At 34.7% G+C, this 14,231-nt stretch overlaps 1 protein-coding gene across 6 annotated transcripts in view; it reads left to right on the top strand.

Moving 5' to 3' along the window:
• Positions 1-14,231, top strand: part of SLIT2 (slit guidance ligand 2) — a 348,732-nt gene that overhangs the window by 245,810 nt on the left and 88,691 nt on the right. For all 6 annotated transcript variants that reach the window (XM_041751158.1, XM_041751156.1, XM_041751157.1 and 3 more), the window contains 2 exons: positions 4,131-4,202; positions 4,742-4,813. In XM_041751158.1, the coding sequence (XP_041607092.1) occupies positions 4,131-4,202; positions 4,742-4,813 (144 nt within the window). The remainder of the gene's footprint in view (positions 1-4,130; positions 4,203-4,741; positions 4,814-14,231) is intronic.

Here is a 14,231-nt window from a genome sequence, read left to right as displayed (position 1 = left end):
AAAATAGAAAAGGTACATTTCATTTGTTTCTTTTTTTAACCTTCACCTGAATGCTGTATTTCCTTATTTTTTATAATCTGATTGAAATACTTTCCCCTCTTTTCTATAGGAGTATGAAAACCATTTGAGATGTGCATTGCTTGTAGTTTTAAAAATATATTCTAAAGTTCTCATAATGAGAAGTAGGATCCCAGACATCTGAAAGTTTAGAGGGAAGTACACATTAGTTTATTGTTTGCTCACTAAAGAGGAGAAAATGGACATTTTGAAACATCTTAAAATTTATTGGTTGACATCTGTCAGTGGTAGAATGTTTTCTTGCTTGAGAATCTGTTTGAATGAAGGAGGCAATTACATTGTGCCTTAATGGACTGCTGGTGCGGTGCCGTAAAAACCAATTAGCTGCTGAGTCAGTGTAAATAACCGTATAAGCTCTGTTTCCATTTTTTTTTTTTTTTGGAACAAAGGTTGGAAGCAAATAGATAAATAAAGAAAAGCAACCAAATCCATTTTACATGTCACTGTTCAGCTTTCTGTTGCATATGTTGTAAATGAAATGGTTTGCAATGTGAAGGTTAAGTCACGGTACATTGCAAGAAGGAATGACACATGCAACATCACTGTATTACGTTGGAATTGTTATTTTTGCATGTAATACTTAACACTATTTCATCATGAATTCTCCTTGTTTTAGAACTTTCTATGCATGCATTTTCTAAAAAACATAGCCTCACATATATCTTTGGTTTGCTTTAGTAGGAATATTTATCAATGACATGAATTGTAGATTAGACACATGAATTTAGTTGTCATACTAAAATATATTTCTGTTCCGTTAGAACAGTTAGTGATCATAAGTGTTCTAGATTCAAATACTTTAAAATAATAAAAGAACTTTAAAGTATCTAAGGAAGTTCTTCAGTTATATTACATGATAGCATTAGTTTGACCACATTCGTGAATTAATGTTACTGATATTTCAGTGCTGAATATATCATGTTTTAAAAACTTATACTGAACAAATCAATCAGAAGTGTAACTGCAAAGTAGACATTTACAATTAGACATTTATCAATAAAACTTCCATGAGGGTATAAACATGCTTGCTTCCGATCACCACTGAACTCCATTTATATAGTATGTTTTGCACAGGTAAAGTACAGAGGGTGAATGAATGAATGATTATTGGTTTTCTATTTCAAGAACTTTAAATGATATTTATGAAAATTAATCATATGACCTAGTTTCACATTACTGTTGCTTTGAAGGAAATATACTGGACAAAAATAATTTGAATTTTTTTCTCATCATAGCTTTAAGTTTTTGGTTTTTTTTTTTTTGCTTTATAGTATTTTGAGCAAATTTATAAGAAAAGAAAATGATGTTTCATTGCCCTAGATGCGAAGAAAGTCCTCCAGTCAATAGTGTTGCGTCTATAGCTTGCTTTCACTGTATTTTCATTGATTACATTTTAAACTTCTTAAAATCTAACTGCAAGAATGGATCACAGGAAAAAAAAAAAAAGGTGTCTCTAAACCATCAATTTATGACATTCTAATCAATAGTGTAACTGCGAAATGATTTAAACACCCTTTGTTATATTTAGAGCTTTTGAAAAAAATACCCTTTCTCAAGACCTAGATAAATAATCCAGATGCCAAATCCATATTTTCTTCGTACGATTTATTTTTTGTCTTCTGGGGCAAATCTGCCCCTGAGGAGCCAACAAACCAGGTAGAGGAGCGATATGTGAAAAATGACTAGAATACGGTGAGAGAGCAGAGGCGCAGACGAGAGGATGCCCTTGGGTATAGAGAGAAAGATCCAAGTAACCATACCTGAGAGATATAGTAAGGCTTCAGTTGTCTTAAAATAACTAAATGATATTATTCATAATAATGTAAAATTACTACTAACCAAATGGGCTAATAATTGGGAAAGATTAAAGAACTGTGGGCCATTTTGATAATTGGATGTTATAACGACATTAAAAATAACATCTTCCAAAATATCTAATGTGATACAATATTTGATATAAGGCATAACAACTCAAAATTTTCTATACAGTAAGATTTCCATTATATATAAAATAAATATGCATACCAAAAACAAAACAAAACAAAAAACCTAAAATTCACTCATCTGAGTGGTGCGTTACAAGCAGATGGAATTTTCTTCTTTACGTATTTTGTAAATAAACTTTATCTTAAATGTAAACAAAATAATTTCTGCTTTCTGGAGGGACCGAATCGTAACTAGTGTTGCCGATTATGGAAAAAGGATTTTTACCTTTTGTGTGAGAAAGGAAAGGATAGTAACTTGGGAGAATTAACTGGATTTAGAGGATCAAGAGGTCAATCTAGAAATTAAGAGACAAGTAGAGAACCAGAGGCAGACAATGCCACATCCCAGGAAGAAGTGTTGTTCCCAACAGTCAAAAGGCTACAGTGTGTTGGGAACCCATTCCCTGTGGAGATGAGGTCAGAGTGACCCCTGAGGCTGTTGAAGAAAAGCCTGGAACTGGGTGGAGAAGGACTTTGGAATTAGATAAGACCAAAATGTAGGCATTGCTGCTTAACCTTCTGGGGATATTTTGTTTGCTTTGATTCAGTGTTCATTACATGTTGGTTTCGCCTACATGTTCAAGTATTACTAACTTTCAGCAAAAATGAACCAATGTATGTGATGCAGTATACTCTATAGATAGATGTTGTATTTGTACATAAACATATGAATATGACAATATAAATACATGCATTTATATATTAATACATATATTCATCTATATACATTTATATATGTATTTATTTGTATTTATATATTTTGTATATTATATAAACATGTATTTATATATATCTACATATTTGCATATATATTTTTTTTTAATCCAGACAGATAAATGAAGCTCATGCCAGGTCTTTAAATAGAGGGATTTATATGAGGACTGAATTAAGCAATTGTGAAGGTGACACAGAATAGAAAGCTGCCTCTATCTGCAGGGCCACAAAGATGTAGGAGGAAACTGGAGTTATACAAAGTCAGGAGATAGCCCCGCAGGAGCTAACTTTAGGAAGAAAATGGGACCCCTGCTGGGTATGTCCCCCAAGGCCAAGGAGGGGAGGACATCCTGGCTTCTTGGCTCATCCTCCCTTTAGTCTCCGGCAGTGCCTCCCCTTATTGGCCAAATTCCACCAAAGCAAGAGTGAGCCTGGGATATATGGTCCCCAGGAGTCAGCCTCCAGCATTCAAAGAGAAGAGGATGAAAAATGTTTATTACGATGTTCCCATGGATAGAAATGAAGTTGAGAAGCAACATTTTTTGATGGATAAAATATTTACCAAGACACTTAATGAAATCTGTTTTTTGTGTCTTTCATAACAAAATGAGAAAAAAAATGTGTTTTTGTCCAATAACAGAACCAGAGAGTAGAATTATTTTCATTTCTGATTTCAATGCATGGTTAAAACACTTGCATTTGAATGCACTTGGCTACAGTGGTTTTCACACGACATATTCAGAGTCCAGCCAGTCTTGCTGAAAATGTGTATAGTATTTAATGGATTTGGAATTTAAGATTTTACCTCATAAAAAGCTGAAAAATTAATTTTCTGAGCCTTTTTCAACCTATAATATGCTTTCTGTCGAGGAAATTAAAGGTTTATAAAATCTAATACTCAACAGTAATTTCCTTTGTGAAAGAGTTACAGTTATCTCTAGAACCTCTTGTACATCTATTCAGTGTTACTACATATTTCTCTTTCTGATACAGAGGTTATTAAAATATACTTCAAAGTTAGTTTCTTACAGGTGCTTTCTCTTTTTTTTTTTTTTTTGATCCGTGCTTTCTCTTTTATACAAAGTCCAGACTTAAATATTAATGGACCTGTAATGCCTAAAAATGAGGAGATTTTTTATTCATTATATAATTGCCTTGTTTTTATTCCCAATCTTGCTCCACATTTAGGGCACAGCATTATTAATTTTAGTAGTCAGTTTTGAGAAAAAAAAAAAAAAAAAAGACTCACTCATGAAGAGCATCAGCTTTGCTTCTTGACATGAATCCTGGGCTTGAATTAAACATCCCCGAGAGCTCACGTTTCCATTTAGAAATTGAATTTTTTCATTGCAGACGTTTGGAACAGAACTCAATCAAGGTCATCCCTCCTGGAGCTTTCTCACCATATAAAAAGCTTAGAAGAATGTGAGTGAATACTATTCTGGAATATATGTAATTTAAAAAATCATACAGGTCATGACCATACAGACATTCGCTTATGTATGAATGCTTGAGTGTTTGACAGCTTAAATATTAGGTAATGTGACTGATGGCTACAATGTTAAGAGCTAAACTATGTAATATTTTAAAGTTCTGGGAAATTTAACATATTGATTCACACCGGTGTGAACACATGTGATCAATATCATTTGCTGTCAAATCTTAGATGTTCTATTTTCAAAAATAGGCCAAGGCATCTTTTATAATAATTTCAGAAAAGAGCCAATATTGCTTTAAATAGGCCAAGGCATCTTTTATAATAATTTCAGAAAAGAGCCAATAATTGCTTAATAATTGTCTGATCTTTTTTTAATTTAAGATTCTTCAGATGTTTTACGTTACAAATTTCATACAGGCATTAATAAGTGCAAAATGGACACATAAAGGCAGTAAATAGCTTTCTCCTGCTGTAAATCCTCCCTGACGTTGTATTTAATTTAACCTAACCCTATTTCTCATCTTAGTGACCTGAGCAATAATCAGATCTCTGAACTAGCACCGGACGCTTTCCAAGGACTACGCTCTCTGAATTCACTGTAAGTACGGACTCATCACTAAAGAAAAACAGAATGAATACACAACTAACGATTGCTCTTAGGATGGGCTGTCAGGTTCTAAAATAGCAAAGTTTAATGTAAAACTCTATTAAACTACTCAAATTGTCCATGAAGTCCAGTGTATGCCATTCTGGACAGTAATATCGTCCAAAGTAAATAGAACATTCCAGCTACACAAAAGGACAGAACACGAGTAAAGCCATTGCACCAATGCCGGGTCCTTTCGAGTATCTGTGCCTCCAAGAAAACCAGTAAATGTCAAAAGAGAGAGAAATGGTTGGAGAACTTTTATTTATACTTGTTTGCTTGCAGTTTTACTATTAAGCTCTACTGCTTTACTGTTAATTGACACACTCTGGTTGTGAGAATTAAAATAAATAATGAAAAGAAATAATAAGATCAATAAATAATAAATAGAACAGATAATTTATCGTCTCCTATATTCATTATATTATACATTATGTCTTATATATAATAACACATTAACTACTATGTTATGTATTTTATTATATTATGTATTACACATTACTGATATAGTGATGTATTATACTAATATTATATATTTATTAGTAAACTCATAGTCACAACTAATGATATTATAAATTATTACATGCCTACCCATATAAATACAATAGACTCATAGCAAATAGAGAAATAACACATATAAAAGAACATGTTTGCAGAAATGAGATCTTAGTCTTGATGATTGATGCTCCATGTACACAGTTTTTTTTTTTTTTTTTTTTTTTTCAGAAGGCTGTAACCATTAGCTTTCCTTTTGGAACTGACTTATAGTCAGGGCATTTGGTCATTGGGGAATTTCTATTTTAAAACCTAGTGGTATACAGAAGAGTAGAAACTGTTTTCCAGAAGTGGAATGCCCAAGTACTGCCCGTGGCATCAGAAAACAGTCCTTTTATGAAGAGAATCAAACAGCTATGCTAGAGAGAAAGTCTGTGTGTTACAACTGGTATCATTTTCCTTATTGTGTTCACAGTTTTTTTTTTCAAAGATTTTATTTATTCATGAGAGTCAGAGAGAGGCAGAGACACAGACAGAGGGAGAAGCAGGCTCCCCGTGGGGAGCCTGACGTGGGACTCGATCCCGGGACCAGGTCACGCCCTGAGCAGAAGGCAGGTGCTCAACCTCTGGGCCACCCAGGTGTCCCAATTTATTGAATGTTTTAAAGATCCCTCCTATTAAGGGCGCCTGGCTGGTTCAGTTGGTAGAGCATGTGGCTCTTGATCTCAGGGTCATGAGTTCAAGCCCCACTTTGGGTATGGAGATTACTTACGTAAATAAAGGTCTCTCATATTAAATAATTGCATTAACATTTGTTTATTGTTATTCATGTTAAAATTTATTACATATTATCACTATATGTTATATTATTGGTATATTAATATCTTTTATTAGCATACTACGTATTAATGGCAAATATCATTCAGGGTACATGTACCTGTTGGATCATTTTATCCTCAGTGCTTTTTATTGCCCTGTTGTGACATCAATAGCATCTCCATAATATTTAATAATAATTTCTTAGGAATCCAATATATGAATTAGTGTATTAGGCCATGTCTGTAAGTATCTTTTATTGTTTTCCATTGACTGGTTAGAAACTTATTTAATATGACAAAATAAAGAAATGCCTTAGTGGTATATAGCACAATGGCTCAGCGAGATGGCCTTTGGGACACTAAGTGGCTTATGTTCAAATGCCACCTCTTAACACTTGACTAGGCTCAGGGCTGAAGTAGTCACTAATTTCCTTGTGCTTCAGTTATCTCATTTCTAAAATGGGGGTAAGATTACTCCCCTGCTGGCTTTGTTAAAGCACAGAGGAAATATTCCAGAAATAGCAGATAGGCCCTTGGCAAAGTCTTCTGAGTAGATTTGTATGCTTCTCGATTTTGATGATCTCAGAAAATATTTATGCCCATGATCCTTAACCTATAGTTTTCCTCTTTTCTTATTCTTTTTTTCATTAACCCCTTGCAAACTATCATAGTTCTTATTCCAGTTTCCCTCTTCACTAAACTGGCTCCCGAATTCCAGAGGTCTCCAGAGGAAGGATGGCGGTATCTTCCTGTGATTGCTGTATTCACGATCCCTACAGTCTTTTCTTAGATTAGTGATAACTGTCCAGTACCTGACATTTCACTACCAGTTGTCATTGAAAATGGAGCAACCTCCATTTTTCTCTTTATCATGGTCTCTTTAAAATCGCTTAGTGTTTTGAATATTCGCAACTGTATATTACTTTTAACTTTAAGCATAGCTCTCTGGCATTTATTTGAATAATAAAGTTGCTCATCGCACCTTTCTCGGGATAGCTATCTTACAGGTTTCTGTTTTGAACATTTTTTAGACGGGCCACCGGCTCTTGCCGTCTCCTACTCCTACTGTCCTAACATTGAAACTTGCAAGGGTGAAGCTGGGCTTACAGTTCCTGGCTTCTTTCTGGTAGCAGGTGCAAGAAATGCTGAAGATTTCCCTATCGGTCCCATGGACTCTAAGACAATTCTTGGTCGGCATACGTGTACACTGCATAGAGTATGCTGGACGTAAGTTATGTGTTAGAAAACTGTAGAGAAGCTACCCAATTTGTCACTGTTGGTATTGGGATGATATTATCCAGGTCCCTCAGGTATTTATTTTCTTTTCAGCTGAATTCATTTTCATCTTACAGTTTTGTGGGGTTTTTTTAAGGATTTTCTTTACCTCCTAGGAATGTAGCACAGATTCTCACTGGCCTTCTTTCACTTTCTATCTTTATGTGATGACATGACTTTTCCCCGTTTTTATGGATTTTGGTCCTATTTTCTTGACTCTCATCCAGCTTCTCTGTTCTGATCTTTGGACTTTTTATGTTTTTAATTCCTTTTTTCTTGTTTGATTTGATCTCACTGTGTATAAGAAAACTCTATACCAGCTCTAGTATTGCTATACCTTTTGGAGAGAAACTTCATTTCCATCACATTTAGTATTTCTTTATTATAACATTTTATGATTGACAGTCCATCTATCTAATAACGCCATATATCTAATAATAGTAATTATGTCTAATAATATGAATTATTTTGTGATATTCTTCTGTATTTCCCCATGTACCCAAATTGCCTCATTAACAACAAACATCTATTTTTTAACATGATCATAAAGAAAACAATGATTAGTTGGGGGGAAAATAGTTTCATAATATACATATGACACACCTCTTAACCTCTGTTCGTGCTGTTTGAGACAACCTTTAAAGCAAAGCCCCAAATGAACAACCTTCTAAATTATTCGCCCTTTAATTCTTTTTTCCCCTTTTATTTTTTTCATTTTAATTCCAGTATAGTTAACCATACAGTGATACTAGTTTCAGGTGCACACTATAGTGATTCAACAATTCTATACATTATTCAGTGCTCGTTCTAAGTGCACCCTTGATCCCCTTCAGTCTCATCCATCACTCCATGCACCTCCTCTCTGGTAACCATCAGTTTGCTGTCTGTTGTTAAGAGTCTGTTCTTTGGGTTGTCTCTGTTTCTATTTGTTAATTTGTTTCATAAATTCCACTTAGGAGTGAAATCACATGGTATCTTGTGTTTCTCTGACTGGTTTATTTCATTTAGCATTATACTCTCTAGATCCTCCGTATTATCACAAAGGGCAAGATTTCATTCTTTTTGAATGGCTCAGTAGTATTCCATTGTATATATACATCTTCTTCATTCATCTATCTATGGACACTCGGGCCGCTTCCATATTGTGGCTATTGTAAATAGGGCTGCTAATAAACATAGGGCTGCGTATATCTTCTCAAATTAGTATCTTCGTATTCTTTGCGTAAATGGCCAGTAGTGAAATTACTGAATCATATGGTAGTTCTATTTTTCACTTTTTGGGGAACCTCCATACTGTTTTTTCACAGTGACTACACCAGTCTGCATTCTCAAGAACACTGCACGAGAGTTTCTTTTTCTCCACATCCTGCCAACACTTGTTGTTTCTTGTCTTTTTCATATTAGCCATTCTGACAGATATGAGGTGATATCTCATTGTGGTTATAATTTGCATTTCCCCGTCAATGATGTTGATTAACTTTTTACATGTCTGTTGACCATTTGTATATCTTCTTGGAGAAATGTCTGCTCATGTCTTTGGCTCATTTTTTAATCAGATTATTTCAGGTTTTTTGCTGTTGAGTTGTAGAAATTCTTTTTTTTTTTTTTAATTTTTTTTTTTTTATGATAGTCACAGAGAGAGAGAGAGAGAGAGAGAGAGAGAGAGAGAGGCAGAGACACAGGCTGAGGAAGAAGCAGGCTCCATGCACCGGGAGCCTGATGTGGGATTCGATCCCGGGTCTCCAGGATCGCGCCCTGGGCCAAAGGCAGGCGCCAAACTGTTGCACCACCCAGGGATCCCTAGAAATTCTTTATATATTTTGGATATGTCATTTCTGGCCCTTTATTGGATATATCATTTGCAGATATTTTCTCCCATTCAGCAGATTGCCTTTAGTTTTGTTAATAGTTTTCTTTGATTTGAAGAAGCTTTTTATTTTGATATAGTCCCAATAGCTTATATTTGCTTTCTGATAGGAATTTCATCAAATCTGTAGATTGCTTTGGGTCACATGGACATTTTAACAATACTTATTCTTTAATCCATGAGTGTGCAATATCTTTCCATTTGTGTTGTCTTCAGTTTCATTCACCAATGTTTTATAGTTTTCGGAGTACAGGTTTTTCACCTCCTCAGTTAAGTTATTCCTAGGTATTTTACTCTTTTTTGCCACAATGGCAAATGGGATTGTTTTCTTAATTTCTCCTTCTGTTACTGCAGTATTAATATATAGAAACACAACAGATATCTGTATATTGATTTTTGTATCCTATGACCTTATGGAATTAATATATCAGTTTTAGTAGTTTTTTGCTGGAGTCTTTAGGGTTTTCCATATATAATACCATGTCATCTTCAATCAGTGAAGATTTTACTTTTTCTTTACCAAATTGGATGCCTTTTTTTCTTTTTCTTGTCTGATTGCTATGGCTAGGACTTCCAGTACTACACTGAATGAAAGTGGTAAGAGTGGACATCCATATCTTATTCACGATCTTATAGGGAAAGATCTCAGTTTTTTACCATTGGGGATGATGTTAGCTTGTAGATTTTTCTTAGACGGCTTTTATTATGTTGAGGTGTGTTCCCTCTAAATCTACTTTGTTTGGGAAATATCAGAAAGGGAGACAGAACATGAAAGACTCCTAATTCTGGGAAACGAACTGGGGGTGGTGGAAGGGGAGGTGGGCAGGGGGTGGGGGTGACTGGGTGACGGGCACTGAGGTGGGCACTTGACAGGATGAGCACTGGGTGTTATTCGATATGTTGACAAATTGAACACCAATAAAAAATAAATTTATTAAGAAAAAATAAACAAATAAAAAAGTTAAAACATCCAGGGTAATCAATAAAATTAAATAAATAAATCTACTTTGTTGAGGGTTTTCATCATGAATGGATGTTGTAAAATGTCAAAGGCTCTGCATCTGTTGAAATGATCATATGGTTTTTACCCTTTCTCCTGATGTGATGTATCCTGTTGGTTGATTTGCAAATATTGAACCACCTTTGCATCCCAGGAATAAATCCCACTTGATTGTGGTGAATGATTTTTTAATGTATTTTTGGATTCCGTTTGCTAATATTTTGTTGAGGATTTTTGCATCTGTGTTTACTAGAGGTATTGGCCTGTGTTCTCTTCTTTTTGGTGTCAGGGTAATGCTGGCCTCATGGAATGAATTTGGAAACTTTCCTTCCTCTTCTATTTTTTGAAATAGTTTAAGAGGAATAGTTATTAACTTTTCCTTAAATGTTTGGTAGAATACACCTGTGAAGCCATCTGCTTTAGAACTCCTGTTTGTTGGGAGTTTTTTTGTTTTTTTGTTTTTGTTTTTCACTGATTCCATTTCGTTGCTGGTAATCGGTCTGTTCAAATTTTCTCCTTCTTCCTGATTCTGTTTCTAGGAATTTATCATTTCTTCTAAGCTGTCCAATTTGTTGGTGTATAGTTTTTCATCATATTCTCTTATAATTCTTTGTATTTCTGTGGTGTCAGTTTTTATTTCTCGAGTCCTCTTTCTCTCAGTCTCTCTCTCTCTCTTTTTTTTTTCTTTTCTGATGAGTCTGGTTAAAGGTTTATCAACTCTGTTTATCTTTCCAAGAAGCTCCTTATTTCATTGATCTGTTATATTCTTTTTTTTTAAGTTTCTGTCTCATTTATTCTCCTTTAATCTTTATTCTTTCTTCCTTTCTACTGGTTTGGAGTTTTGTTAATTTTCTTTTTCCAACTCCTTTAGGTGCAAGGTTAGGTTGTTCACTTGAAACTTTTTTTTTGCTTTTTGAGGAAGGCGTGTGTTGCTATAAACTTTGCTCTGTGATAGCTTTCCCTATATCCTAAAGGTTTTGGACCATCATGTTTTCATTTTCATTTGTCTCCATGTATCCTTTTATTTCCTCTTTGATTTCTTGGTTGACTCATTCATGGTTTAGTAACGTGTTATTTTACCTCCTGTATTTGTGTTCTTTCCATATTTTTTTCTCATATTTTATTTCTAGTTTCATAACTTGCTCCTTAATTCTTATTAAGAATGGGTCCCCCACAACTTTTTTGCATCCTATTTTCTTCTTATATTTCAATGCATTCAAAATATGAAACTCCTTCAGTATTCCAAATTGGTATTTTGGGTTGCTCTTTGAAATCATACTTCATTAAACTCACTCATATTAGCCTGGCTATAGGGTAAATGATGAATATTCAGCAAGTAACCATTGGATTCAGCTTAATTGGACACCACCTTAGAACCTAGTAAAGTTCCTGACACATAATAAGTATATGCCATATATTGTTAAATTAATCAGTTGCATGACATTGCATCGAATATCCTGAAATGGTTCCACCTTGATCTGCTTATGTGTGTCTCCAAAAGCCCTCTGTTTTCTTATTCTTGACCTTAAAAATACAAGTTATTATTGCTTATCCTTTCTTAATTCCCTTACCTCTTTGACCCTGACAATATAGAATTTTCTCTTTTACTCTTTGATATTTTTTTAGTGGTTTCTTCTCTAATTGACTTACCTTTTTTAAAGTATTTATATTCTGCATAAGTGAGTTTTTGTGTTATGCTATATAATAACTATACCACTGGGACCTATACAAACGGAATGTCTCCTTACACCACATAGTGTCCAGCTATATTTATTTATTCCCTTGAGAATTTTCTTCCTATACTGTAATACATCCCATCTCTCACTGACATCTTAAAAGGAAACAACAGCTTTTCGCTCACTCATATTCATTCCTCTTGTACTGTTATTTTCTTCCTTTTCAAACAGAAATCATGTACTGCTGCCAAACATATTAATTATTTAGATTCCTATTTCAGCTTTCTCCTTTACATATGACATCCTTCATGTCTTTCCAAAAGATTATTTTTCTTATTCTCAGAAGAAATGGAATCATTGTAGAGAAAATTAAAAAATGAAAAATATATAGATACAAATTAAAATCACTTCTGAATAGCAAAGTGCCTGCCATCCAGAGATTTTCTTTTTTTTTTTTTTATGTGTGTGTACAGGTGTATATTTTTCTAAATAAAATCAAGATCATGCTAGAATATACTGTTTTATTAGGCTTTTTTTTTTCAAATTTAAGGTTACATCATCACTTTCATGTCATTAAATACTCTTCAAAATACAATTTTTAGGGATCCCTGGGTGGCGCAGCGGTTTGGCGCCTGCCTTTGGCCCAGGGCGCGATCCTGGAGACCCGGGATCGAATCCCATATCAGGCTCCCGGTGCATGGAGCCTGCTTCTCCCTCCGCCTGTGTCTCTGCCTCTCTCTCTCTCTGTGACTATCATAAATAAATAAAAATTAAAAAAAAAATTCAAAATACAATTTTTATCAATGTGAAATATGCATTTAACTAGTACCTTTGTTGGGGGTTTGGAGACATTTTGTTTGTGTCCATTTTTTTCATTGTTAAAAATTAGGCTGTGATTAACATTTTGTGCATAAAATACTGTTTGTCTCTGATTATTTTCTTAAACTCCCATGAGCAAAACTATGTAAAAATTCTCATGAATGTCTTTACAACTCTTGATCTATAATGCCAGATTCTCCCTCTAAGGATAATAGTTTCTATTTTTTCCTATTCATAATTATGGCTTCCTACTTTTGGGGGTTAAAAGTAGATAGGCATCAAAAAATGTAGATAGGCATCATTGCAGACCTATTATTAATAGCCAACATGATGAGTGAACCCATTTCTATTCATTTGTTGTTAAAATCCCCTCATTTCAGGTCACGTGGGTGGCTCAGTAGTTGAGCATCTGCCTTTGGCTCAGGTTGTGATCCTAGGGTCCTGGGATTGAGTCCCACGTCGGGCTCCCTGCATGGAGCCTGCTTCTCCCTCTGCCTGTGTGTCTCTGCCCCTCTCTCTCTCTCTCTCTGTGTCTCTCATTAATAAATAAATAAAATCTTTTTTTAAATCCCCTCATTTCATCCAGTTTTTAAATTATTCTTTAATTGATTCCCCTGCTACTTTATTTTTTCATTCCACTCATCAGAGAGTGATCACTCATCAATCCTATGTTAGGATATCACCGCATACTCAAATCAATGCTAGGCACCAGGTATACTGAGGGACTAAGTCATGCTTGCACTTGGTGGCGGCATTCAGTGGCTGATCAGAGGTGGAAACCATAAGGATACGTTCCTGATCATATTTTTGGAGAAACACACGTTTCAAAAATGTTTCTGTATTCCTATCAGTGATCACTTTCTTCACAGATCTTAGGTTTCTCAAGCATACGCATGATGTTACAGAAACCTTACCTTTTTCTAGATGCGTTTTACTTCTTACCAATATGTTAAGCACTCATTACATACGAACTGTGTGTGTGTGCTGAAAAATATGACAATTTAACAGTGGACATGTCCATAAAAGGGCAATAAATCATGAATTGTGCTCATTTTTGTTAATTCCTCTTTGTTTTTCAGTGTTTTCCTTTTTTAAGATTATTTATTTTAGAGAGAGAGAAAGTGGGGGAGAGGGACAGAGGGAGCACGAGAGAGAGGACCTTAAGCAGACTCTCTGCTGAGTGTGGAGCCCAACAACATCATGGGGCTCGATCTTACGACCCTGAGGTCATGACCTGAGCTGAAATCAAGAGTTGGTTGCTTAACTGACTCAGATGCCCAAGCACCCCTGTGGTTTAGTGTTTTCTAAACTTCTCAGTGTATATCTGATCTATAATCAGGAAAAACACATATTTGCAAATTAAAGTTTGTTTACTCAACTATAGTTTTTATGATATATGGAGTGCTCAGTAACCTCCTGT

The sequence above is a fragment of the Vulpes lagopus genome, chromosome 4 (genome assembly GCF_018345385.1).
Source record: "Vulpes lagopus strain Blue_001 chromosome 4, ASM1834538v1, whole genome shotgun sequence".
In the NCBI taxonomy this organism is placed as follows: Eukaryota; Metazoa; Chordata; class Mammalia; order Carnivora; family Canidae; genus Vulpes; species Vulpes lagopus.
The sequence above is the reverse complement of the archived record's forward strand: the minus strand, read 5'-3'. Positions and strand labels throughout refer to the sequence as shown.